General features: G+C 39.6%; 3 protein-coding genes across 7 annotated transcripts; 2 read left to right on the top strand and 1 right to left on the bottom strand.

Moving 5' to 3' along the window:
- Positions 1 to 231: 231 nt before the first annotated feature.
- On the top strand, positions 232 to 8379 carry qars1 (glutaminyl-tRNA synthetase 1). The gene is made up of 23 exons (XM_015010580.2): positions 232 to 424; positions 762 to 912; positions 1020 to 1129; positions 2256 to 2331; positions 2417 to 2481; positions 2559 to 2612; positions 2728 to 2791; positions 2875 to 2949; positions 3341 to 3426; positions 3510 to 3596; positions 3673 to 3772; positions 4204 to 4282; positions 4362 to 4601; positions 4681 to 4773; positions 4874 to 5011; positions 5665 to 5752; positions 5853 to 5999; positions 6236 to 6337; positions 6433 to 6525; positions 7008 to 7135; positions 7224 to 7290; positions 7555 to 7680; positions 7825 to 8379. Exons 1-23 carry the CDS (start codon positions 314 to 316, stop codon positions 7873 to 7875), a joined length of 2331 nt encoding a protein of 776 aa, XP_014866066.2. The 5' UTR covers positions 232 to 313; the 3' UTR covers positions 7876 to 8379.
- Positions 8380 to 9698: 1319 nt separating this feature from the next.
- Positions 9699 to 19149, top strand: LOC106932080 (transcriptional regulator QRICH1). 2 transcript variants are annotated; one of them, XM_015010572.2, is made up of 12 exons: positions 9699 to 9910; positions 10508 to 10798; positions 12527 to 12616; positions 12716 to 12856; positions 13173 to 13958; positions 14044 to 14221; positions 14354 to 14508; positions 14829 to 14943; positions 15098 to 15206; positions 15373 to 15521; positions 16222 to 16312; positions 17934 to 19149. In XM_015010572.2, exons 2-12 carry the CDS (start codon positions 10544 to 10546, stop codon positions 18118 to 18120), a joined length of 2256 nt encoding a protein of 751 aa, XP_014866058.1. In that variant the 5' UTR covers positions 9699 to 9910; positions 10508 to 10543; the 3' UTR covers positions 18121 to 19149. The 2 variants fall into 2 exon arrangements, with proteins under 2 accessions (XP_014866058.1, XP_014866059.1); XM_015010573.2 differs by having other exon boundaries at positions 9703 to 9818.
- Positions 19150 to 19379: 230 nt separating this feature from the next.
- On the bottom strand, positions 19380 to 27267 carry LOC106932081 (receptor-type tyrosine-protein phosphatase V-like). 4 transcript variants are annotated; one of them, XM_088007271.1, is made up of 11 exons: positions 26916 to 27267; positions 26581 to 26669; positions 26094 to 26193; positions 25913 to 26006; positions 25738 to 25814; positions 25489 to 25623; positions 23428 to 23550; positions 23188 to 23345; positions 22950 to 23085; positions 20007 to 20068; positions 19380 to 19910 (listed from the first exon to the last, which is right to left on the bottom strand). In XM_088007271.1, exons 2-11 carry the CDS (start codon positions 26583 to 26585, stop codon positions 19700 to 19702), a joined length of 1101 nt encoding a protein of 366 aa, XP_087863397.1. In that variant the 5' UTR covers positions 26586 to 26669; positions 26916 to 27267; the 3' UTR covers positions 19380 to 19699. The 4 variants fall into 4 exon arrangements, with proteins under 4 accessions (XP_087863397.1, XP_087863398.1, XP_014866064.1 ...); XM_088007272.1 differs by having other exon boundaries at positions 25913 to 26003; positions 26916 to 27265; XM_015010578.2 differs by having other exon boundaries at positions 19380 to 19913; positions 26916 to 27264.
- Positions 27268 to 27781: the final 514 nt, after the last annotated feature.

The raw sequence follows: 27781 nt of genomic DNA, 5'->3' as shown, positions 1-27781 counted from the left end.
TATTATATTACATGTTTCTGCTAAACAGTGACTGAACTATCAATCTGATGCAACGTTACTCTAATTCTGGAAGTCCCTCCCTCGCTGATGTCAACAAACAGCTCATTGGTTAATAGCCTTGTACTGCAAGCTAAGCTCATTCGTAATTGGTCAATTCCATGTGTGGGGTTTGTGCCCTATTGGCTAATAACTTTCTAGCGTAATATTTTTGGTTCGCGTTGGACAGGAAGTCTCTCTTTCGCTCTTCCTCTGAGGAGATAGACAGTGTGCGGCGGCGTTGTGTCTGTGTGGTTCCGATTTCTAAAGAAGACTAATGGCTGAAATTTTGACACTTTTCACCTCGATTGGGCTCAGCGAGCAGAAAGCGAAGGAGACACTGAAAAATGAAGCTTTGAGTTCTGCACTAAAGGAGGGGATTATTCAGGTAGGAGCTCTCCGGTGCAGCTGGGATATGTCGCCAACTTTACTCGTTTTGAAACTAACTAAGCAATAAACATCAAGTTTAACCCTTGGGGTCCAACCGACCCTACACACGTAAAACTTGGATGATTTGCCACAGTCCTCTACGTTTGCCTCAGTCCTCGCACGCACAATGGTTAAATGCCACTTTCGCTTTACATTTTCTATAGCTAAGCTTATATTTTTCACATTATTTAATTTGGGTTGAGTCCTTTCTCTTATTTCGACTGCTATTTTTAACTGTGACAGAGCTGGAGAAAAGGCAACAAATTTGATCAATTTTTTAAAACTGTTTTAAACAGGCTCAGCGTGTCAATGGGGCAAATGGAGTGGACAAAGCCATGGGCACTTTGCTGTACAGTATGGCTTCTCGCCTTAAAGACAACAAACGCCTGGTATTTCTGTCAGACTGCATCGCTCAGAGGAAAATCTGTACAGAACTACAGCTGGCAGGTAATTTCTCACAACATTTGATATCTACGATGAAGTCAAAACTGAATAATAAACCTTAGGTTGATGTTGCCTGCTTCCTCACGTATGTTATCTATATTTTTTTGCAGCTGCTTTAGACTTTGTCAAAAGTCATCCCGAGGATCCCATCAGTCAGAAAGAGTTTGATGAAGCATGTGGTGTAGGTGTAGTCATAACACCGGAGCAGATTGAGGATGCAGTAAGTGCATAATCTCCCACTGATCTGAAGCAAAATGCCTCACAAATACAATCATGCACTCTTAGCTTTTTTGACATATCACCACATGACACCCAACACAAACCATTGCATAGAAGCGGAAGTAAAAAATGTTTTCAAAGGTTTTTACAAATTAATTCCTGAAATTTGTAGTGTGTATTTGTGTTGAGCCTCATTTACCAATACTTCTAAATACATTCACGGGATCAATTACCTCAAAGGGTAATTTAATTAGAAAATATAGTCCATCCATGTGTAATTTAATTAAGTGACACATTAAGTGATGTTTAAACATGCAGCCAGCGTCACTAAAAGGATTTCAGTGAGTTAAAACAAGTAGTCCTGACCGTCTGGACCAGGAAAAAAAACAACAAAAAAACAAACAATTTTTTTTTTCTTGAATTGAACAGTTTGGTTAATTATCACAATATAGTTTACAAATTACAATTCCAGTTTCTAAGGTAGCATTTAGAAACTGGAATTGAGCACACAGTTTTCAAAAGCATAGTTTGTACATGATGCACTATAAGTAAGGTAATAAAAAAGTCACATCCATACCTAGCAATATAATAGCAATCTCTGATCCTTCTCGTAAAATTGATTAAATCATAGTGGCAACACTTGCTGCCTTACAGGCCACATTTATTGTGTTGGTGACTTCCAAAACCTGCCGTTATCATTTCCTGTTCCTCAATAGACTATTGTAATCATTTTATTGCATTTATTAGAATGTCCTAGTTAAAGTCCAACTGATAGGAAACGTAATACTTAGATACTTTCCATCCAGTCTGACTGAGCCTGAGCTGATTCACAAAGAGGAATGGTCTAAAACTTTCATCTCTAGCTGTGCAAAGCTGGAAGAGACACAACTCAGGAAAACTCAAACCTATAACTCAAGCAAAAAGTTTTTTTTTTTTGCAAAGTTTTGTGACTGAGGATTAAATAAAAATGGATGCAACACTTTTAATATTTTTACTTACAAAACCATTTGAAAACTGTCTCAATACTTCCACTTTAGATTTACACGGTAAACAATTTACAAACACAATAGTTTGTGTTTTTTACTATTGCAAAGTGGTGTGTTAAGTGACAGTGGACTGTCGCGCAGGTTGAGTCTGTCATCAAGAAGCACAAGGAGCAGCTGCTGATGGAGAGGTATCGCTTCAACATGGGATTGCTAATGGGTATGATCGCACATTTGGTTGAATATTATCACAGCCATTACAGCAGAACAGACAGACAGACAGAATGTCTTTTTATCTGTTGCAGGAGAAGCACGCTCAGCTCTGAAGTGGGCCGAAGGGAAGGTGATCAAAAACGAGGTGGATGTGCAGGTATGAATGGAGGAGGAGAGGGTTTGCTTTAATTAAATACGAATAGGTGACGTTACACATTACCTTTGGTCTTAAAGGTCCTGCACCTGCTGGGACCCAAGACGGAGGCGGATCTAGAGAAGAAACCCAAGGTAAGAGAGCTGTTTCATATGTGAGGGAAAGTTTAAACTACTCTCACCTGAGCTGCTTCCTGCTATGTTTTCTGGCTCTGTGTAATCACTGCATCCTTCATGCTTTGTTATGCAGGCACAGAAAGCAAAGGTGGCAGAGAATGACGTGAAGGCGAAGAAAGAGGAGGTGTCATTGAATGGTGAGCCGCAGCAAGCAGACAAAAGTTCATTGAACTGTTTCTTATTTGAGCGTGTTTTTTTGTTTGTTTGTTCATATATTAAGGTGATGGCAATTTTGTGGAAGGAAGATCTCTAATGGAGCAGCTGAGAGGAGAAGCACTGAAGTTTCATAAAGCAGGTGAGAAGAAAACTCTTAGCATTTAGATGAAGTAGCATCTTTTATTGTTTCTATTGTTCTTGTTGTCAACATTAGCATTAGTAAAATGCATGTCTCTTTTTTTTCAAGGTGCGACTGTATTATTGTACTTTAGTAGTCTGGACACACTGCAATACAACAAACTGCACCAGGTCAAGATTGGATAAAATATTTTACTTTCTTTGATTGATAATAATTGATCATCTGCACAGAAAAGTCATATCTTCTTACACATTCACAGATTATATTTCTTAGAAACCAGTCAAATCTCTTTCTGGTGCATTATGGTATTTTTCTGCATATTGGTAACATTAAACAATGTAACACAGGGTAATTTATTTATAGTCTGACCTTTTACTTTTTTCGTTTTCAGGAGAAAACTACAAAACCGAGGGTTATGTTGTGACTCCAAAAACAATGGATCTCCTTAGGAAACACATTGAGTTCACAGGTGGACAGGTACAGAAAAGTTAAAATATCAACATAAAATGAAAAGTGTTCATATTAAATGATCTGAGTTTTGCCTGCTTTAACTGCTTCAGATCCGTACCCGTTTTCCACCTGAACCCAACGGTATTCTTCACATTGGACATGCTAAAGCCATTAATTTCAACTTTGGTTACGCCAAGGTACATTTGCGTAACTTAAAATCTGTTTATTATTTTCTGTGAAGAAGTTTTCTCTGAATCTAAACTCTTTCTGCAGGCAAACAATGGGATTTGTTACCTAAGGTATGATGACACCAATCCTGAGAAGGAGGAGGAGAAGTACTTCACTGCCATCAAGGACATGGTGGAGTGGCTGGGTGTGTTTAGTTGATGTTTTATCTGATTATAGTGTAAGCATGATGCATGCATCAGGATTCCTCCACCATCTGAAAAGGTCTGGAATGTGATTTAAGTGTTTTTCAGGTCTAAATAAGTATGATAAAAGAAATCAGTGTATGGACAAACTTTAGATTTTCTAGGCTTTATCCTCTAACTTGTTGTCTTCGGTCAACTTTTTGTTGTGTCAACCCTTCCTTTCGTCCTTGTTTGCAGGCCTTGCTTCTTTGCTCCTGTTCATCAGTCCGTTTTTTTTCCAGTCATCTTTGTATTTTGTATTTTTTTAATTGCTAAAAGTGACTCAGACCATGTGTAGTTGAGATCTGGAAAAGCAGGAGATTTTCAAATGAATATTATGTACGATCCTTGTGTTATAAAACCAGCTTCTAATCAGTGCAGCCGTACCTCACAGGTTACACGCCGTACGACGTCACCCACGCGTCGGACAACTTCCAGAAACTCTACGACCTCGCCGTTGATCTGATCCGCAGGTAAGCAGGGGTCGAGAACGTACGCAGGGAGTTTGCTTTGATGGACGGCTGGATTTCTGATCACCCTGACTGTCATCAGGGGCCATGCGTATGTGTGCCATCAGAAGGGTGAGGAGCTGAAAGGCCACAACGTTCCTCCGTCCCCATGGAGGGACCGACCCATTGAAGAGTCTCTGGTGTTGTTTGAGAGGATGAAGAAGGGCATGTTCGCCGAGGGAGAGGCCACGCTCCGGATGAAGATGGTCATGGAGGATGGGAAGATGGATCCTGTGGCATATCGAATCAAGTACACGCCTCATCACCGAACAGGAGACGAATGGTAAGGAAACATGTTTTAGTTTTCATTTTTTTAACTCAGTTTGAATTGATTAACTTTTTTGGTTCATCTTCCTCTTCAGGTGTATCTACCCCACCTATGACTACACCCACTGTCTGTGTGACTCTATTGAAAACATCACCCATTCTCTGTGTACCAAAGAGTTTCAAGCCAGGTATATCAAGGTGTTTGATCTGTATGTAAACTGCTCTTGGCTTTGGTTTGAAGGCTTCGGTTTGATCGAGTTTTTCTGCTTTTTCATAAACGTTTTTTAGGCGTTCCTCGTATTACTGGCTGTGTAACGCTCTGGACTTGTACTGTCCCGTTCAGTGGGAATACGGCCGCTTGAACCTCACCTACACCGTTGTGTCGAAGAGGAAAATTATCAAACTTGTTGAGACTGGCGTGGTCAGGTGACAAAACAAATCTTTATTTATGTTAAGATTAAATTTATGGGGGGTTTTTTCACTCTGGTTCTTACTGATCCCCTTAGGGGAAACAGAGGGGATTTTTTTTTTTGCGTCCTTTCGCAATACATTTGCTCATACACCTTAGGATTTTCTGTGTGTAGTCACAAGGATAAAAACAATATCAATTAAAATTGCAAACATATTGTGAAAGAAGGCAAGGCAGGTTTTTATTTTAAAAAAAACTGCATGCCATGCAGACATTTAATAAAATATTTTGCAGAAAAGAGAAGATTTTACACAAATTGTCTTTGAACAAAAGACAAAATAGAAGATGGGTTTTAAAACCACCTGCCTTTAGAAAATCAGTTGGTCTTCTTTTCTGAAAGTTACAAAAAGTTACTCTTCATTATTTAGGATGTGCTGTACATAACAAAATGTCAATAGACATTTTTCTCAATAAAAATCTGCTGAGTGTTTAATTTGTTGAATTATTTAAGACTTGAGGCTTATGATATTGAAAGTTTTGAGTATAAATTACTTCAAACTACTATATTCTGGACTAATAGAGCAAACTCTGCATTACCCTAAAAGCCTTGTGTTTGATTTTGGTTCCACATACACCTTGTTGATCTTTTTTTTTTTTTCTCCTTATGCAGAGACTGGGACGACCCCAGACTCTTCACTCTGACTGCTTTGAGGAGAAGAGGTTTCCCCCCTGAGGCCATCAATAACTTCTGTGCACGCGTATGTAGAGTGGAGGGATTTCGATCTGCTGCACAGATCGACAATGATTTCAATGTAAAAGGAATATGCTGTTGTGTAATTGTAACTGCCTCTGTTTCAGGTTGGTGTAACCGTTTCCCAGACGACGACAGAACCTCATCTGCTGGAGTCGTGTGTGAGAGACGTCCTGAATGACACCGCTCCTCGTGCCATGGCGGTGCTGGAACCCCTCAAGGTCACCATAACAAACCTTCCCAAGGACACAAAGGTTTGTTAAATTACTTTCAAATAAAGAATACATGTGCTAAAGATTTAAAGGTTAAATTTAACCTCACTGCGATGGACTGGCGACCCTGTCCAGGGTGTACCCCGCCTCTCGCCCGAAACGTTTGCTAGAGATGGGCACCAGCACCCCTCCGGATCCCTCTAGGGATAAGGGTGTAAGAAAATGGATGGAAGTTTAACCTCATTAAGTAATCAGACTGCTGTTGTCTTCACTCACAGATGGATGTAAGGGTACCAGACTTTCCTGCCAATGAATCCAAAGGCGCCCATACCGTTCCATTTACATGCACAGTATTCATTGAACAGAGCGACTTCAGAGAGGTTAGAAGGACGATAAACAAAGAGCTCCAACAATATTTTTGTGGAAGTCTTTCATTGTGGATTTATTGATTTTTTTTTTTTTTTTTTTTTTGCAGGTAATGGAGAAAGGTTACAAGCGTCTGACTCCAGAACAGCCGGTTGGCTTGAGGCATGCTGGCTATGTCATCTCTGTCCAGAAAGTAATCAAGGTAAATGTCAAAGTTATTTCATTTAATATCACTGTAATACAAGAAATTAGAGAAACAGTGAGTCAAAACCATTTTTAGGGAGTTAAATTTGTAAGAACGAGGTGAATCCATTTATGTTAAACCAGCCACAGGTTGCTGCTGGTTTAGCTACATATTTAAACTGCATTACTGCATGTTTTTCATGCATTTTTTTTTTTTAAGATAATATATCTTTACCTGTGTCACATGGAATAATTAGATTTAAGGCACAATTTGTCTCAATTAACTATGCATTAAGTTAAACATGAAATAATTAAGTGTAAAATTTAAAAATAGAAATAAGGAAATATAATTCTACACATGCCTATCGTTCTGATTTTTACCAGTATTTTTAGCTTCCAAGATTGTTCAGTCCAAACATTAGTTTTGGATAAACTGTTAAATCACCACATGACGATGAAGTTATTACTCAATAAGTCATCTGATTCCTCTCTGCTACTCAGGACTCTCAGGGTAAAGTGGTGGAACTGGAAGTGACCTGCTGCAGCTCAGAGACTGCAGAGAAACCAAAGGCTTTCATCCACTGGGTCAGCCAGCCTCTGGTGTGTGAAGTGCGTCTCTATGAAAGACTGTAAGTCAGAAACGACGACTGCCATCCACTACTAAACAACCTGTGATTTAAAAACTCAACTAAATGAGAAGTCTCGCCCGCTTTGCAGCTTCCTGCACAAGCACCCGGAGGATCCGTCGGAAGTGCCTGGCGGCTTCCTGAGTGACATCAACCCTGTAAGTCTTTGGCAAGACTTAAAAATGTATCTTTGATTCAGAAAATACACTGGGCACTTTTTAGATTTATTCCAAACCATGTATAATTGTCTTTCTGGTTCACAAATATGCTACTTTGTGTTGGTCTTTCACATAAAATCCTACTGAAATTCAGTAAATGTTGTGCATGTGATATGATATTTGTGGTAGTTTAAAGGATATGAATACTTTTACAAGTTTCAGGGGGTTTACCTGAAACTTATCTTCTCACATTGTTTTCTCCAGAATTCCCTGCAGGTGATCAGCAGTGCCTTAGTGGATACCTCAGTGAAGGGAGCAAAAGTTTTGGATAAATTCCAGTTTGAGAGAGTTGGTTACTTCTCCCTGGACCCCGACAGCTCAGCTGATAAGGTACAGTTAAAGTCAAATCAAATTTGAAATGCTTTATTTTTATATAGCTAGCAGCTATTTACATAGGTCGTTTAGGTCTATATTAAATACCTACACACTCTAGTGGTAAGACATGCTGTAATATGGTTTTCCTTTCCATTTCAGCTTGTTTTTAACAGAACTGTCACACTCAAAGAAGACCCAGGGAAGATCTGATTGATTTAAGAAAAAAAAAGAGAGAAGCTGTGCTTATTCCCCGGAGCCTTCAGATACTCGACCACTGTGTTTGTATCACTTATGTTGGAACATCAGCAAGGACACAGACAGATCTGACTGAGACTGCTTTAAATTATATGCCTTTTCTTTTTGCCTGCAACGTTTCTAATCAGCTCTTCTCATGTGACTGGTTCGTAAGGAAAGCAGGAAACTGAGGCTGCTCGTTGGTCTCTTATGGTTTTACCAGTCAGTGTTAAAAGCCCCTTCAAGATTTGTGTGTCCTGCTGTTTTTTTGCTGCAGCATTGTAAGCAACTTTGATAAAGAAGAAGAAGAAAAAATGGACTTCCTGAGCAAATTTTATTATGACTGATGTTTTACGTTAAGGGGATGCTCTCAAATGCCATATTTGATTTTTCTAACTGAGGTGGTACCATCCCATCTTGTGGTTCTTAAGACTCACAGGGGTCCTATGTTCAGCAAAAAATAAAATGAATATCACAAAACTGTCTGCATTTATGATATAGTGAGCATGTCTCCATGTCCATGTAAATGGCCAGTAATGCACTGATGGTTCTTGAATATTTATACCTGCCAAAAGATTGCTCAGTGGTTTATAAACCAAATGTTAATGGAAAAAGTGGGTTACCTTTTCACATTGTATTGTCTTAAGGTACAACGAGAGACGGTGTTTACTAATGCCAAGGTAGGCTGAGGCTTTTTTCATTATAAAAGTAAACTTCAGTCAGTGAACTTATAAATTCCTTAAGGAAAAAGTTTTTTTGAGGGTGGAGTCAGACCTGGAAACATGAAGAACAGTTCCAGAAAATGAGTAAGAACTTTGCCTGCTGCAGAACAAATGGCATAATTATGCCAGTGATTAATTTAATCACGTCTTCAAAATCAGAAGTGATTACTAGACTAAACAATGAGGGCAAACCCAGGTGATTATGTTATTTAGGGCTGTAGAGTAACTCGTTGTACTGGTGTGCCTGACATTTTTTTCTTAAGTGCACCTAAATATTTAACTGCGTGATGTTCTGAGTTTAACAATAACAGCTACAATGTTTATCTCTGTAGTCTGCATTGGCAACAAAAATCATTAGTAAAGTATTTCTTTTAAAACAGTTATGAATGGAATAGGTTCTAGGAGGCACTGGTGGACCGCCATGAAAACACCTGTTTTACATCACCACTTCTTCCAAGCTTATCTGAATCAGGATAAAACTTTTAACTCAAGTCATCTGATTCTTCTCTGCTTCTCAGGACTCTCAGGGTAAAGTCGTGGACTTTTTCAGGCAGCTCATGAACTCTGTACTCCTGGATAGATAAATGTAGCTAGTTTACCACTTTTTTGACCTTCATCCTCATTATAGCAGTACATAAAACCACACTATAGTATAACTACTACTGATGTAAACAATGATTCATCAAATACGGCATCAGAATAGCAGTTGTATGGACAGGGATACTTTTAAGATGAGATTTATATGACCACAATAAGAGCACATTAAACCGTAAACATTAAACAACGTGGGATAATGCCACGCCAGACTGACGTGCGTGGGAATTAACTCCCACCTGCCCAGAGCTTCGGAAGCCCCAACTAAATATTCGGTGCATCTCTCTGGCACCACCTTAAAAGATTTAGATGCCAGTGAGCCACTAGGAACGTCTCTCTGGAAGAACTGTGTTTTAAGGTGGAACGACATCTGCGCCATCCCGTCTGCTTTTCTGCTTGTACGAGTCGCCTTTAACAGATTACAAAGCTACTGAAGATTCTCGCGATGTTACCTGTCAGAAATATCGCGACAGCACCCCAGAGTTACAAATCGGTAGCCTATTGGTTTGAGGACGCTGTTGTAAGATGGCGCCCAGCGGAATATGAGTCTGGTGGGGGAAAAAAAAGGAAAAACTACAGCTAACGGAGAAAGTAACCCATTAGGTAGCTGCTAAAAACACCAACAGTACTGCACCGTCCAGCTTACTGGAGGAAAACCGTTGTGGACGACTTAAACTTCGAGCTGTTAGAGACAGGTAGCCAATATCCATGCTAATACTAGCCTGTTAGCTTTAAGGTAATCAGAGAAAAAACAGTAAAGCGCAACAGACGTAGAATGGTTTGTCAAGAGCTGATGGTTTGAACACACCTTTAATCCTTTGCGAAGCGACAATTGTCATCTGAATTGTTGGATTTAACCCTTGTTTCCAACGACACAGTGATTGGCTTTATTTTGCAAACCACACGCGGCTAGTTAGCAATGCACCTGGCTAACCTAGCGCGTTGTGTAATCAACAGCTTGGTTAGGGGGTGTTCAGACAGGTAACCGTAAACATTGCAGTAACATAAATCCAGTTTTAAGCGTGCCCGTTTCATCCTGAATATGTTACCAACCCAAGACTCCTGCATTCGATTTGGAAAGTGACCGCGCTTTTGTCCCAGCTCGTTTACACTCAGCCGGAATTAACCCTTTCCTATTACAATCTCTCTCTGTGCAATCACCAGTCATTTAGCTCTGACTGCGTCCGACTAAAGCCGGTGTTGAATGATCTTAATGTAGTCATTTTTATTTTATTTTCTTTATTATAGTTTTAATTGAAATTCAAAATGTCGCTTTATATCTTTTGCTCCAGGTTTCCATCTCATCTAAGTGATAACAGTCTGCAGCTATGAATAATGCCATGGATAGCAGCAGCTCATATGAGGAGCTAGTGAGACAGAAAGCTCGGAGCATTCCTCAACATCGTATGAAGGAGTTCCTGGAGTCCTTGGCCAGTAAAGGTCCTGATGCTTTGCAGGAGTTCAGCCAACAAAGTGGAGACACTACAACCACCACTACAACTATGGTTTACCAACAAGAGACCAACTGCATCTATACAGACAGTACAGAAGTGGCTGGGTCGCTGTTGGAGCTGGCATGTCCGGTAAATGAAGTCTTTGTGACTCAAAAATGTGTTTTTTATATACATATAAATTGCATACATATAAAGAATGCACATGATTAAACTTCAAACCAGATTTTATAGGTTAGTGTGTCAACTATGTATTTTCATTATGATATCTGTACAATATTCATGTAACAAGAATCTGGCTAAAATGCAGCATATGCTACATGTTATATAGTGTCATGAATTCAGAGTGCATTCATTATGAGTACACAAGCATGCACATTGTGAATTGGTTGCATGCTTGGCTTTTCACGGCAATAGATGCACACACTTGACACAGATAATGCCCTGCAATATTTTTTTAAGGTTATCAAAAGAGTTGGGAACATCTTAATACTAGAATAGAAAAATGTGGATTTATCACAACTGGTATATTTCTCCATACTGTGCAGAAAAACGTTGTTGCAATTCTGATTTACCATTATTGGGCAGCCGTAAAACATTGTTAGAAACTTGAACATTTAATGGCTTTATCGCAAAAGAAAATGTCCTTTGTTTTTCTGTATCTTAATGGAAACTAAACAGAAGCCATGAATTATCTTAGGTTAAGTTTGAGATAACTTGGACAGTATTCTGAGGCCTTTACCTTCTTATAGTTGATTCTTTTATGTAGAACTTCAGCATACTCCCTAACAGCTCTTAAATTTAGTAAGTAAATTGTCAAAACAATCTTTTTACATTTTTGTCCTCCAACTTGCCAGAGCCCCGTTTCTTTCATAGTTTTTTTTCTTTTGAGAATTTCATTAATGCCTTTTATTATAGCGCTTTTAATTTACTGTGGTTCTTTATTTCAGAATATCATCTGTAGCTGTGGCTCCATAACTTCTAACAGGAACTAGGAAATGGGATCGTGCAATTCCAGTGTTTGCGTCACCTGACTTCCTAGCTACTAAAGGACTGATTGTTAGATTTTATTGTTGGGTTTTGAAGTATTTAAGTCTCACCTTGTCTAATCTTAGAGGTTTCTATCAAGTCTAATCAAGAAAAGATGCACTTTGAAAATAAGATGCTTTTAAATGTTTGGAGCTCTAATCTAAGTAGGGGTAATTGTGTGTATGCAGTTGCTTTTTCCATTTTATGGAACAGTTCTCTTTCTTGTATAAGAACTGTTTAGGACTCCGAAATATTAAAGACTCTTCTTTTGACTCAGGGGGAGCTTGACATTACTACTACATTGTTTTATATCTCTTCTACGTGAATTTTATTTTCATCTCCACTAGTGAAGTGTGTGTGTGTGTGTGTGTGTGCGCGTGCGCGCGCGTGCTCCTAAGTGACTTTGCAATTTAATTAGTTATTTATTCCTGATTGCTTCTTACTTTGAAGTATTTTAGTGGCATTTGTTGTTTAATTACTGCAGTGCAGAAATCCTCTACAACTTTATTTGTTTAGCTCAGGGTTTTCAGATGAAGGGCAAGTTATTTGAAACTTTTAGGTGCCTTTCTAGTCCAGCACACCTGAATTAAATAGCTGAAAAAATTTTATACTATGTCAGATTATACAGATTTCTGCTAATGACATTCGTATTTGATTCAGGTGTGTCGAAGCAGTCACCTGGCTCAGTTTTTTGTCCACTCTGATTTCTAATGCGGAATACAAAATTACCAAAATGACTGCAATATATACGTATGTATATATTGCCATATATACATACATTTGTTTTGAGAGTGCTTCTTTTAAAAATGAAAACCTTATCCTCTGTTGCAGGTTCAGGTGCAGGTCCAGCCACAGCAGCAGATGCAGGACTCTGCATCGCAGCAGTCTGTCCAACAGAATGCAGAACAACAGATTGTGCAGGTCAGAATCTGAATTTTGTTAAGAAAAACGTATTGTCATCTTATTCAGTTTGATAATATCATGTGTCCGCTTAATGTCCTGCTTATACTAATTGCACAGGTGCAAATTCAAGGCCAGCAACAGGGTCAGATGCTTGGCCAGGTTCTCCAGGTGCCCGCTGGTTCCCATCAGCAGCTGCAGGGCATTACCACTGCACAGCTGATTCAGCCTGGGGAGCTGACAGAGGAACAGCAGCAACAGGTTTGTCCATAAACTATTGGTGCTGGAATGATGCACACAGCAAGACGAGGCAGTAAACAAGTTGGGACTTCATTCACACAGCAAGTCTTGATTCCCAATTCAAAGTTTTTTTTTTTTTTTTTTTTTTTTTTTTAATGAAATCTGAGTATTAGTATTTTTTTCTTTCGCCGCTTTTTTTTTATTTTTATTTCCTTCCCATAATTGCTAGAGCTATTGCAATGAGATCTTGTAATGGCACCGCAGTGTAAAAACACAGTAGTGTACTAGAATTTTTTTTTACTTTACTCATTATTACTTCTGACCTTGTGTGTTTCAGCTGCAAGCCCAGCTGGTGGCAGCTGTGGCAGGCGGGCAGCAGATCCAGATCCAGACGGTGGGGGCCCTGTCGCCCACCCAGCAGCAGGACGGAGTGGAGCGGAGGGTGATGGGAACCACTGTTGCTACATCCCAAGCAGCAGGGGTCCTGCAGCCAGCTAAAAAGCGTAAGGTGGACATGCCCATCACTGTGTCGTATGCCCTGCCTGGTCAGCAGGTAGCCACAGTCTTGGCAATCCCACAGGGTCAGGGGCAGCAGCAGAGCTACGTGTCGCTACGGCCAGACCTCCTAACTGTAGACAGTTCCCACCTTTACAGTGCTACTGGTACGATCACCAGTCCCACAGGTGAGACCTGGACCATTCCTGTGTACTCTGCTCCTGCTGGGTCTGGGGGCCGTGAGCAGGTCACACACATTGCCATCCCCCAGGAAGCTTACGGGACGGTGCAGGTGGCAGGGACAAACACTACAACAATGACCACAATGACCACAATGCCGACCCAGGTCACCGTTGAAAGCGACAAGCTAAAAAGCCCCACTAGTCAAAGTCAGACTGTGCAGGCAGTTTCCAGCATAACAAGCTCCACCGGGATGAGCAACCAAGAGGAAGTGGTTCACACGCTGGCCGCAAACACACTCTTCCCTGCCCAGCTGATGAACGGAAACATCCACATTCCTGTGGCTGTGCAGGGCTACTCCAACGCCACACAATCCATTATCTGGGACCCCCAGCAGCAGGTGCTGCACACACAGGGCCTGACGGGGCAGGATGGACAGCCGCTACAAGTAATAAGACAGCATCCTTTCATCCTGCAGGTGTTTCATTTCAGCTCAGTGAAAGTTTTTTTTTTTTTTGATTTGTTGTTTTCAGGGTCAGACGGTGGTCACAGAAGTAGATGGTCAAGGTCAGCAGCAAGTACAGGTGCAGGAGCTGCTGCTGCCCGCAACGCTGAAGCCAGAGGAGGGGCTGGACGTGTGGCGACTCTGGGCTCAGAGGAAAAATGCAGAGCTGGACAAATCGGATCAGAACAAACTTGCTCCAATAGGCCGTGAGAGACCATGCATTTTACTTAGAGTTAAAGTGACAAACAATAATTGTTATGAACAACTTTCCCCATTGTGGGACAGTATGATTTTCTGTTCCTTTCTCAATTGGCATTTTTCCTTATGTGGTGCTTCAGGACGCCAGGCGCTTCGTTTCCAGGAGGATCTGGTGTCGTGTGCGGTGGCTGAACTCTGCATGGGTCTGTCTCTGATGACAGCAGAGGCTCGGGGGCTTGAAGGAGAATCATACGAGGCGGATGTTCTTTATTATGTATTTCTCTGCATACAAAAGGTTAGTTACACTCATTCACCCCCAAAACTCTCCGTTGATCTGTAGCAAGTTTTAGTTAACACAGAAAAGAAATTCAGAGCTTTTAATTTGCATAGTTTACAATTGAAGTTAGAAAAAATAATTATTTTGTTCCAATAATCTTAAAACTAAATTTTACTGCCTTCCCAAACAGGAACTAAATGAAAGTTTCTAGAGTGGATGTTGACATTTTGATTGAACTCCAGGGCTTGTTTTATTTGTCCTGCTAAGAATCTCTGCATACAATAGACTGGGAGTTAATGGCACCACTGATGATCTGCTTCTCTCTCTTCCTCCTGCAGTATCTGTTTGATAACGGTCGAGTTGACGACATTTTCTCAGATCAGTACTATACTCGTTTCGCTCATTGTCTTCATCTAATCTTGGACCCCTGGAGGCCGTCGGTTCATCCTCTAGGTACACCCATATATTTATTTTTTTAATTTGCTGTGTTGCTCTGCATAAATTTCCTACACACCACATGTTCCTGCAAACCTTTACAATGAGTTCCAGCTGCATGAGCAACAGTTTTCTAAACCTACCAGCTCTTCATATTCTGCTCTTTCCCCAGGTTATGTTATTCCCAGTCATGTAACAGAGGAGATGCTGTGGGAGTGTAAACAGCTGGGAGCTCATTCTCCATCAACACTGCTCACAACTCTCATGTTCTTCAACACAAAGTGAGTTTCAAAGCCCTCCAGTATTCTGATGGTTCTGCAGACATTTCGCTAACAAAAAGGATTTTCTTCATTTAACGATGCATGATCAAATGTCGATCGGTTTGCATTCGTCTACTGCATATCTTCAGTAGTCTGCCTCACTGGTTGATGTTGATTTGTTTTCCAGGTATTTCCACCTAAAAACAGTGGATCAGCATCTAAAATTGGCTTTTTCAAAGGTGTTGAGACACACCAGGAAGAGTCCCAACAATCCCAAAGACAAGAGCACCAGCATACGGTACCTGAAGTCAGCAGAGAGGTTCATAGGACAGAAAGGTAAGAGGGTAAACAGATGTTAAAGTCCTTTTATAATAGCATGTTATGATTCAATTCTGCTCGGTATTTCTCTGCTTCAATTCAAACTATTGACCACTGGCCTTAAAAAAATGTTGGTGTGATTTTCACTCTTTTTAAAAGTGCAGTAGTACTCTCTTCTAGGCTGTGTAAAAATCCTGCTTATTCATGTATGAGGTAATCAGTAGGCCTGTCACAATAAGCGATAGCTCAGTAATAAAATGCATGATAAATTAAAACAAGCTCAAAAATTTCCGTTTGCATGATTTATCATTCTCTCTCTTTCTGGTAGAAGAAGTTTTTGGTAGAAAAACTTGTACTCGTGCTTTCTGATTAAATCCAAAAAGTCTTCAGTTTGGTGATTTGGTCTCAACTTTTTTTGAAGGACAACTTTGTTTAGAGACTTCATAATAATTTTTTTTTTAGTTGCTGTTTTGTTTTTTCGGTTATATCTTCAATTTCTAGTGTCAAATGTTCATTAGAAATGAATGTGTATCTATCTTTAAGAATGTATTCTTGCATTAAAATACCGTTAACATTATATCACTTGAAAATGGTCTCAAAACAATATTATCGTTTATCGCAATAGATTCTGCGACAAACGTGCATAGAGCTTTCTGATAAAATCTGAGTTGCATTTCTCCATGGAGAGTAACGATGACTGTTGTTACTTTTCGTTCAGTGACAGATGACATGTACTCGGAACAGCTGGAGGACCCTGAGAACCCGCTGCGCTGCCCTATCAAGCTCTATGATTTCTACCTCTTCAAATGGTAAATGGGAAGCGACTTCTTAATAAGATTTAGTTCCTCTTTGAGGAGCTGCTATGATTAAGTAAAATTACTAGTTGGTGTAATTGAAAGGGTGTGAAGATGCTGCACTCTGCGCTGAAGTGTCTTAATTTGCAAGATTGTTGCTATTGAGAATAAAAAAAAAACAAACAAAAAACAAAAAAACATTGATGCTGAATAATCTAGCTTCGCCATCTTTTAGAGTGAATATTTATTGGACCCTAAAGACCTGAACCTTATTTGGTCAGGACTTTTGCAAGGTCAGAAAAAGTAATCTCATTCTAGGTCTTAAAAAGTCTGAAATACCAACTCAAGTTTATGTCTTAAGTTCGCATGTTCTATCAGGAATGCAGCAATGGGAAAAATTGAGGCCAGTGTTGATATCTGATAGTAATGTAGCTGTTTTGGAGGATAATAGATATTTGAGATTGCATGTTTTTTACTAATGTTAAAACACTGGAAAAATGGACTTTTCTAATATGTTAAGTGATCAACATTAGTTAATACCAACACACCGTCCACTCTTATGTTCAGTCATTAATTGTTTCCTTCAACTTCTAACATGTTGTTTTGAGAAACAGATATTTTACCTTCATCTCTGAGTTGTTGCTCTTGCTGAATGATTTGGGTTTATTATGTTGTTCCAAAGCTACATATGCCAAGATGAATGAAAGCAATAAGCTCAGTGGCTGTCATTCAATGGAGCAATCAGCTGTCCATGCAGCTGTCCTAAACCTCACTAGGATACATTTTAATTGTAGCTAATTAAAATGATGTTGTATTTTTAATAAAACAATTTTTCCCCATTTCCAGCACCTCCATCATGCAAAAGTGTCTTCAAACGTCAGTTCAAAATGTTTAATTTGAAATCATGGATATTAGTGGGTGGCTAAGACCCACTGTCTATAATGGTTATGTACCTAATTACATACCATAAAAAGCTGTTCAAGTTACGTAGCCAGTGTAAAGACACTCGAATCATGTGTTATGAAGTTATTTTTTACTTTCCACTTAGGTTTTGCAGAAACTCTGTTTGATTAAAGAAGTAGCTTACAGTAACTTAAAGACTCGCCTAACACTCAAGGCCGGTGTTGGAGAACCTAAATGACTTGACAAGAGATCCACCAATCAAACTTTCCCTGGCTGTTAAAGATTGTGACCAGTACCATGTGTGTTTTTTATTTTATGGAAATTATGCATGAGTAAAAGGCAGGTTCCTCAATCGAGGTTCTGATTTTGTTACAACAGAAAGTGAATAGGCTACAAAGATATCTCTATTTATGCTCCAAAGTATACATAACTATAACCTTTAATCTAATTGCATTCAAAAAGTGCATCAAAATATATATTTAGAGGCGTAAGATGAGCGTTATTAGTTTTGATTTTTGATGAATGGGAAGAAAGTTTATTTTTTTCCCCTAAGCATTTTACATGTAATTCTGAAAGATGGATAGTAATATATGAAATCAAGCCCTCCCTCCTCACCTCTTCCTACTAGGAACTGTTTTCTTTCAGTTTGTGTTAGGAAACTGACATTTTTGACATTTAAATAAGTACACCCATTAAACATCCTCACTCTTGTTACCATTGTGTGTTTGTACAGTCCTCAGAGTGCTAAAGGCCGTAACGACACCTTCTACCTGACCCCGGAGCCGGTGGTGGCTCCAAACAGCCCCATTTGGTACTCAACACAACCAATCCCCCGGGAGCACCTGGAGCAGATGCTCGCCCGAATCCTTGTTGTCCGTGAAATCCAGGAAGTGCTTAACATGTCGGAGAGCGTGCACTAGTTGGACCTGAAGAGAAGTAAAAACAGAAGGGACTCCTCCTGTTTTTATCACCCAGCCTTTGATAGCTCGTCATGAGTAGTTTGCTCTTCTCACTCTCCTCATTTTATTTTCTTTTGGGGTGGCATGTATCTGTTTATATCATGTGCCGGCCTGCCTTGGACATAAACTGTAAATACACTTAAAAAAAATCAATATATAGGGAGATTAGTCTCATTGAGACATTCCCCTTTTTTTTTTTTTTTTGTCTTCGTTATGGCCACAGGATGTAGAGTCTAATAATCTTTTAGTGGACCTAAACTCTAATTTAAAAGTTATTTTAACTGTTGGTTCACTTCACCAATAGTCTGATATAAATGTTAATTTTCTTACCTGTTTTAATCTGTAATATATTTCCAATTGTCACCATGGTTGGCCTACACTATGCTGCTTTTTCTTTCCCTATTTGTTGTTTTATTTCTTTGTCTGCCTTGGTCACTGTTGAGTCTCACAGTGAATATCTCAGTGGCATCAGAACTGTATATATAAAAAAACGACAAACTAGGTATGAAAAAATCTTTAAGTTATATACATTTTCCTTTCTGATATCATTTTGTTTGGGTTGAGCCTACTTACTTGGAGATGCTGAGCTTTTGAGATTACCTGCTTAAGAGCACCCTCTGTTGGAGCTTGGCGGTATTGAATCACATTAGTAATTAAATCCTCCTTGGATTTGATTGCAACAGGCTGGCATCGTCTAATCTGCAGCTAATAGCACTTGCCACAGAGTGAAGGTGTGGCGAAAGGAGGACTTGGACGCTGATGTCTGCTGAATCCTTTATCTCTTGAGGACGTCAAACACAAAGACTAAAGAGGGATCTAATGTATCATGTCCACTGTACTTCATGAAAGACTTAAAGTGGGTTAGCCCTACATGTTCTATAATGTATAGTACCAGTAGTTTCTCCATGAACTACAATGGGATTCAGTCATTTAAGGAGAATGGCAGTGCCTGTGTGTTTTTCAAACATGACCTTTTTTGTACAGCCACTACACCATGTGTCTGTCTTTCTGTTGTCACCTCTGCACCCTGATTGATAGATTTGATTGTGTTACTTGAAAGAAATGCACAGTGGACTTTTTTTTCCCCCAACAGTTGTTAATAAAATACATCTCAGCAGTCTGTCACCAATTAAGGTAAATAATTAGCTCTCTAGCCGCTCCCACCTGGAATCTTTGCTCATCATAAAAGGTTTTTTGTCGGTGACCTGATAAAAAGCCTCTGCCTGCAGTGTTTTTATTTCATGCAGCTTCCTTTTCTCATGAATCAGAAGTGATTTGCAGAATAACAGGTTTAACCTGATGAATTATTCCCTCAGTTCTTCCTCCTGGTTACAGTACAAACTGCTGTGTCTTTGTTAAGAGCATTTCTCTGCATGTGTCAAGGCAGTTCTGTGCCTCCGGGGCCTCTCCTCACTGCATACACAGCGTTGCAGCTTTAGTCATTGCCAACACTCGTATAAAGCAGCATCAAGAAGGCCTCCCCTTTTACGTCCAATGAGATGGTTATCAGTTCTTCCGTGCCTTTTTTCAGAGGATATCTTCAGGCATTTTGTGAGTTTGGATTCATCTGTGATAAGGAGGGTATTAACCTCCTCAGTAGGTTCCCAGGTTTAAAAATCTGCTGCAACGTGTTCTGGGGTTGGTCTGCCGGAGGTTGCTGTTGAGAGCTGGTTCGCCTCCTCCTCCGTGAGCTCTGAGGTTGATCCTTCTTGTGTTGGTTAGGACTCAAATCCGGTACCTGCATCTGTTGCCTGCTGAGAAAGAGGAGATGTCTCATTCAGTCCTCCTGGGTTGCCTCATAATACTGTCTTTCTGCGCGCAGTGGGAACTTATTTCTGCATCCCTACCTTACTGATGCTCCTTCGCTGAGCCAGTGTAGCAGACAGTGATGAATAAATATGTACTGGTCCTGAATACACACAAAAGAATGAGCAGGTTATGAAATGGCTTTGTTTTGTTTGGATGGCATGAGTCAGTTAAGTACACGGTCTATAATAAGTAGCTCAATTACACCTCCCAGTAAGGTTAGTCATCAAAATGTTTGTTTAAAACTATAGATTAATTTGTGCTTTATTTCTGGTGGTTATTTAGTAATTTTGATGATTAGAACTTATAGTTAATGAAATATTTGGTTTCTAACAACTTTAATAGGACAAAAATCAGTAAAAACTAATTTTTGATGCATGAATGCCTGCCTACCAAAACGTATATCTACATACAGTAAGGTTTATGCATAGTACTTAGCGTACTGTTTGCATAAATTGATGGACCAGTGAAGTGTGGCATGGACTCAGTCTGTGGTATTGCTTATAAGCAATGCCACAGACATTCTAACCTTCAGCTTATCTGCATTGTTTGGTCAAGTGTTTCTCTTCTGACAATGCTCGACAGATTCACTGTGGGATTCAGGTAAGAAAAGAAAAACTGGCCAATTGAGCACATGGTCTTTGGCAGATGTGAAGTCTTGCTGGAAAATGATATCGACATCCATAAAGAGAGGCATTCCTTCTAAAAGTTTGTGGTACTTGATTGCATTGCATGTGACGTAGCTCCCTAAATATTCACCAACTGTGGAATTTTGCGATGTACCCAAAGCATTTTGGATTCTGTCTGTCTCTGCTCATCCTCCAAACTGTTCAATTCTTTATTTCCTAAGCCCAGGTAAGACCTCTCTTTCATTGTCTTTGGCTCAGGATTGATTTAACACAAGAAATGCAAAAGTAGCGATTTATGTCTCTGATATAATCTGTGTGAAGCCTCTTGAAGCTCACTCCAGCTCACTCTTTAATGGGATTTGCATCACAGTCTGTTCAAGGCTGTAGTTTTTACATCAGGCACAACTTCAGCGGAATTGCTGGTAAGTGAATAATAAAGGTGTTGCGGGGCTCGGTCAAAGCCTAATCTGGATGATACTTTCTATTTGCTGAACACCTTATATTGACAGTTTGTTCCCAAGACAGGTCCTTCTCAAACAATTAGCATATTGTGATAAAGTTCATTATTTTCCATAATGTAATGATAAAAATTCATATATTTTAGATTCATTGCACACCAACTGAAATATTTCAGGTCTTTTATTGTTTTAATACTGATGATTTCGTCATACAGCTCATGAAAACCCAAAATTCCTATCTCAAAAAATTAGCATATTTCATCTGACCAATAAAAGAAAAATGTTTTAATACCAAAATAGTCAATCTTCAAATAATTATGTTCAGTTATGCGCTCAGTACTTGGTCAGGAATCCTTTTGCAGAAATGACTGCTTCAATACGGCGTGGCACTGTTGAGGTGTTATGGAGGCCCAGGATGCTCCGATAGCGGCTTTAAGCTCATCCAGAGTTTTGGGTCTTGCATCTCTCAACTTTCTCTTCACAATATCCCACAGATTCTCTATGGGGTTCAGATCAGGAGAGTTGGCAGGCCAATTGAGCACAGTAATACCATGGTCAGTAATACCAGTGGTTTTGGTGCTGAAAAATGAAATCTTCATCTCCATAAAGTTTTTCAGCAGTGCTCCAAAATCTCCTGATAGCTGCTGCACTGACCCTGCCCTTGATAAAACACAGTGGACCAACACCAGCAGCTGACATGGCTCCCCAGACCATCACTGACTGTGGGTACTTGACACTGGACTTCTGGAATTTTGGTATTTCCTTCTCCCCAGTCTTCCTCCAGACTCTGGTACCTTGATTTCTGAATGACATGCAAAATTTGCTTTCATCCGAAAAAAGTACTTTGGACCACTGAGCAACAGTCCAGTGCTGCTTCTCTGTAGCTCAGGTCAGGCGCTTCTGCCGCTGTTTCTGGTTCAAAAGTGGCTTGACCTGGGGAATGCGGTACCTGTAGCCCATTTCCTGCACACGCCTGTGCACAGTGGCTCTGGATGTTCCAGACTCAGTCCACTGCTTCTGCAGGTCCCCCAAGGTCTGGAAGGTCTGGCCCTTCTCCACAATCTTCCTCAGGGTCCGGTCACCTCTTCTCGTTGTGCAGCGCTTTCTGCCACACTTTTTCCTTCCCACAGACTTCCCACTGAGTTGCCTTGATACAGCACTCTGGGAACAGAAATTTCTTTCTGTATCTCACCCTCTTGCTTGAGGGTGTCAATGATGGCCTTCTAGACAGCAGTCAGGTCAGCAGTCTGACCCATGACTGCGGTTTTCAGCAATGAACCAGGCTGGGAGTTTTTAAAAGCCTCAGGAATCTTTTGCAGGTGTTTAGAGTTACTTTGTTGATTCAGATGATGAGGTTAATTGCTCGTTCAGAGAACCTTTTCATGATATGCTAATTTTTTGAGATAGAAATTTTGGGTTTTCATGAGCTGTATGCCAAAATCATCAATATTAAAACAATAAAAGACCTGAAATATTTCAGTAGGTGTGCATTGAATCTAAAATATGACAGTTTAATTTTTATCATTACATTATGGAAAATAATAAACTTTATCACAATATGCTAATTATTTTAGAAGGACCTGTATTTATAGAAAGTATTCTATGGTATTACTTAAGATTTTGACATGTTTACTACTCAGCCAGAGGTTTCTCTTGACAGTCGCCTCTTGCTTGCTAAGATTAGGGGCTGTTGCTAAGGCAACAACTTGGCTCAAGTGCCTTGGTTTCCGTGGATATCTTTTTGAGTTTGGACCTAACTAGAATCTGTTTAACTGGATATAAATTAGATCTGCTTGCCTTTTAAAATGTTTAGACAGGATGTTGTGAATTATAGAGTTGTTATCGCTTTAAAATATTCTATAGCTGTGTATGTAAGTGATGTTCAGTATAGACTTACAAGTGTCTGGACCATCGACATCCGATGCAGTCGCAGGTCCCTCACAGCACCTTTGATGTCAGGTGGGATTCCTCTCATACTCAGCTGCATCAGCCACAACAAAGTCACAAACGTCCCGGACCGGCCGATGCCTGCACTGAACCACAGAAGCCGAGCAACAAAACTGTCAGAGTGAAACATAATTGATTCCAGACCTTATAGTTTTTGAAGCAGAAGATGTTAAATCCAGAAATCACACCTGCAGTGCACCACAGCTGGCCCCTGGCGGGGCAGAGCCTCCAAATGCTGCCGCACATGCTCAGTGAACGCACACAGAGAAGATGGGTTTGCGACGCTCTGGTCCGGCCAGTACGGGTAGTAGTAATGTGTGATTATCCTGTCGTTTGGCAGGTCCCTCTGAAAAACAGACATTTGTTCTGCCTATAAAGTAAAAAGAAATCAGTTTAAAGGGAAGAGGAAAAGCAGGCATTTCTCTTACCTGTCGCAGGTTAATGGTAGTAACAAAATAATCTGGACCCTGTTTCCGAGTCACTGTTGTTATTTGGAACAGCCCATGATAAACTGTCCCTTCTTCCAGAGACCAGTACTTATCACACATTACCTGCACACACACAGGCACAGTGTTATGTCAAAACTTTGTTTTATTTCAATCAATCAATCAAGCCATCAGTTTTAGCTATAAAGCACCCCTCCTGTTGGAGGCAGCTCACTGGCAACACATAATAAAGGGTATTTCTGACCTGGGTTTGAACCATCCATGGTCACAGTCTGCAGGTGCAAATACCAGAGTTGTGAAGTAAAACTGAAACTGGTGGGATACTCCCTTTCCTCCCATTTCTCTAAGAGGACTGGTGGATATTAAAAGTGATGTACTTTCATCTTTTCTTCACTTCCCTGGACTAGCCAGGGGAGTCATTGCTCATATTCTTTGCTTTAGTTCTTAATAAAATAATAATCAAAATGCATTTTGATTTGTTCTTGATTGACTCAGTGTTTCACCTTAGGTAAGACTTATTTATTTCCTTAACAGCAGTCAATGATGTAACACAGTTGGAGCAAAAAATTATGTGCACCCGTTTTAAGGTTCAATGATCTTTTGCATCAGGAAAGAAATTTTAGAGCCACAAAAAGGGACATAACTCAGTGAACCAAGTAGCTTATTTTAATAACGGATAATAGATTTTCAGTTGCCAGAATAACAAGTTTACTTTAGTTTTTAGGTTTAAAACATTTTTCTTCAGATATTCAGTTTTTAAAGCAAATTAAGTTAGAAAAGTACAGTTTGCAATAAAAAATAAAAAAAAACTTATGCATTCCTTACACCTTATGTGTCATTGTTTATGGAAATGTTATGTATTGCATGAAATGCCAGGGAAGTGTTTTTTAAATTACATTTACATTTTTAAACTTTCAATTCTTTTGCATTTTTGTCCAAAATTATTAATTAAATTTTTTATTCTTACTGATTAATATCCACACACAACTCCAGAGTTGCAGGTTGCAGACTACTGCTTGAGTTTCCATTCTACATGTTAAAGTTCATAAAGATAAAATTGGAAACAGACAAACATGGCTTACTTAGAATAGTTACCAAGGGGAAAACTCTTCCATGTAAAAATGAATTTGGCTCTCAAGTTTAAAACTAAGCCTAGTATAAAAGTACAGCCTAAACCTGGGAAGCACACATGAGGGGTGGTGATTTGGCCTTGTTTTGTACCCACAGGCGTGGGCTGGGTGCTTTAAGTTGACCATGATCTCCTCTGTATACCAAATATATTGTGGAGTCAAATCTGACTGATAACTAGAGCTTTCCCCAAACTGACAATCATTTCAAAGACGGCAGCAAATCTACACCACAATGATTAAAATAGAACAGTATCAAGATGAGAAAGATTGAGACTTAAATAAAACACCAATTTCAGGTCATTGATGCACAGGTTATTGCATTAGGGCACAGTTTTTAACACAGCCTTTGAATTTTGCCTTTATTTCATCATTACGTGTTTGGTTTAAATGACAATTAAGTAATTTGAGGAACACAAACAGTTGTGTTATGTCCTGATTTGTAATATTTTGGAAGGTGCAAACGGTGTTCCTTTTTGCCTAGGAACCATTATAAAAGCCTAAAACAAATAATGTGGATCACAGATTGTTTTTGTCTGGGTCTTTCTTTTGCTCCTTCATGGTTGCAGGATTTGCAATCATGATAATGGTGCAACTTGTTAGCCTAATGTGAGTGGGTGGATTGAGTTAGGACAGAGGCAGGCAACCAGAAAACACAAGCGAGGGTTTCCTGAAATGATGCTGCTGCTGAAAGAAACTAATCAGACCCTCCTTGTTTGTCCTGATACATAATTGCTCCCCCCAACAGAATGTTTCAGGTTTGAGTTTCTGCTAAAATAACTAAGACCATGTTTTTGTTGATTTCTTTTTTTGTTTTTAACAAACAAACTGGGGTTTTCCTTATGTTTTTGAATTTGGGCATGGCTAAGTTAACCAGTTAGCATGTCCCTGAGGTAGAAGCAAACAAGCATCTCACTGTGTTCTTTTCTCTGAGAGCGGTCAGCATGATGATTATCCTGACGTTTTGCTCCCAGACCATCCTCCAGAAGTCGGCTAAAGTGTTGGATATTGGACCTTGGGTGCAGATGAAGTCCCTTTCTGATCCACCACCCTAAATGCAGACAAACAGTTACATAAAGTGATGATGGGGACCCCAGTGAAGATGAAGATGTGGGAAAAGTGACACAAATAAAAACAAGGAATGAGGACAAGAGAGAGCTCTTACAGGGACGAAATTTGCGTTGATGTAATCAGAATTTGGGTTCTGGTTTTGAACTGAAAGCCTCACCCGACAGTGATCATCTGCAATAAGATGGAACAAAAAAAACCAAAAAAACATGTCAAACATTTACAGACACGCTTATCGTAATTGGAAGTAAAGTGAGATGCTGTCCACTCACATGGCAAAATGCAAGGGTATCTGTTTTTTTCTCTGTTGGCCTCCAAGCTGCCTGCTCTACTGGGGAGATCTTTCCCAACATCATTCAGCTCCTGCTGAGAGTCAGCACCATAGCAACAGATTATACACACTTTATAAACCATAACTCTGATGTAAGTGTCATTTGTCTTTGTAGTAGTTACCCTAAAGGCCTGTTTAAAGCCTCGGTTGTTATTGGATGCCAGTTTGCTGCATTGGAAATTAAAGTCCTGCAGAATCTGTGATCTTGAGAAAGTCTCCATCCTTCAAAAAACAATTTTAATGCATTCAATTAAGTCTGGCAATATTTCCCCCCAATCAGACTTAAGGATGAAAAATAAAATTCATTCATCATTTATTTTTATCATACTGAACGTCTTTTCCGCTAAAAACTATAAACCGGATGATATGTTTCTAATTGCAGTAAACATGAGTACTTTATTTTGTTCTTTTCTGTTCTTAAACCTGCTTAAATTCCCTACTGCTGCCACATCTGCACCAAATTTATGACTAAGCGACAGTACTAACAAGATTTTGTTTAAAATGGAACTTTTACATTTTATTGTTATTAACAATACAAAAAAAAAATACCCCAAACCTAACATTTTAAGAAAACTTTTGGAACCCTAATAAGATTGTTGTAAAGCTTACCTCATGTCTTTTCCTGAACACAGTCTTGTCTTTTAAGTATAAACTCAGTGGGGAGAGTTTAAAGCTCTGGATATGTCGTCAGGTCAGTGCTGATCGTGTGAAAAATCCCAAAATTTGAAATGAAAAGAGTAAAAACTGATTATTTTTCCAACTATGAGTCATTTAGCCGTTAATCAGAAGTACACCAGATAATAAAACATTATTTTTCTATGTTAAAATTAATAATCCAGTCCAAAGCAATACTCTCCTCTGGGAGCTTCATTTTGACAGAAAGATTTTTTTTGCAGGAGGAGCAAAACCAGACATTCAAACAGAACAATTAGCTGACTACTCACCTGACAAGAAAGAAAACCTGCTCGATCAAGTTCTTAACCCCAGACATCAACCAGCAGAGCAGCTTGAGTGTGGTGTGGCTGCATCAGGTTTGTGTCAGTCAACCGGCCCCAAAAACAGTCATTCACAAGGAGAGGACCGCGATCTGAGTCCGCCGCTCTTCCCAGGCTGTCTCAAAGTTCTCAGGTGGTGGTAACGCTGCCTGAGGCACGATTATACGAAACATGGGTGGGGATGGTGGGCGGAGAGAGGAGCACAAAACATCAGGGGAGGGAAGGAGGTTTGTGAAAGCCTTGACTCTTATTTGCACACGTAAAAGTCAGTCCTTTCCGTCTAACAAAGGGATCTCATCAGTTCTAGGAAATCCCTAAACATCAACTTCCTTTGTTCTGGACAATTTGTATGGAAGATGAGTTTATGAATAGAAACATCGCCGGTGTTAAAAAAAAAGAAACGTAAAATGAAGCAATACAGATACATAGAATATTTTCCTGCAACACATTAGAACAATTCACGGTAAAAGATACCCTCATCATGATGCTGCCATCACCATGCCACCATGCCTCACATTTCACGAGCTGAGGCCTGAAATCTTTCAGACGAACAACTGGAAATATTCCCCGTATTATGTTTTAATGGGTGTAAAGACTTTGCCTATCATTGTCTATAATTTAACCATTTGTCCTTTACTCCCCTTTTATAAGTGAGTGCTTTTATTAATATTGTTTTTACCAGTTCTGTAATTTGGTGGACTCAAACTATTTAGTTTAATTTGAATTAAAAATCTGCTCCAAGAATGCTACAACCAGTTATCAGATTTTTGACAAAGGGTCAGGGTTAAATTGGGAAGCCTAAAAAGCAAAAATCA

This window comes from Poecilia mexicana, unplaced genomic scaffold, assembly GCF_051168715.1.
Source record: "Poecilia mexicana isolate PSO_F unplaced genomic scaffold, ASM5116871v1 scaffold_7, whole genome shotgun sequence".
NCBI lineage: Eukaryota > Metazoa > Chordata > Actinopteri > Cyprinodontiformes > Poeciliidae > Poecilia > Poecilia mexicana.
Note: the sequence above shows the minus strand (reverse complement) of the source record. Positions and strands in the feature narration are given on the sequence as shown.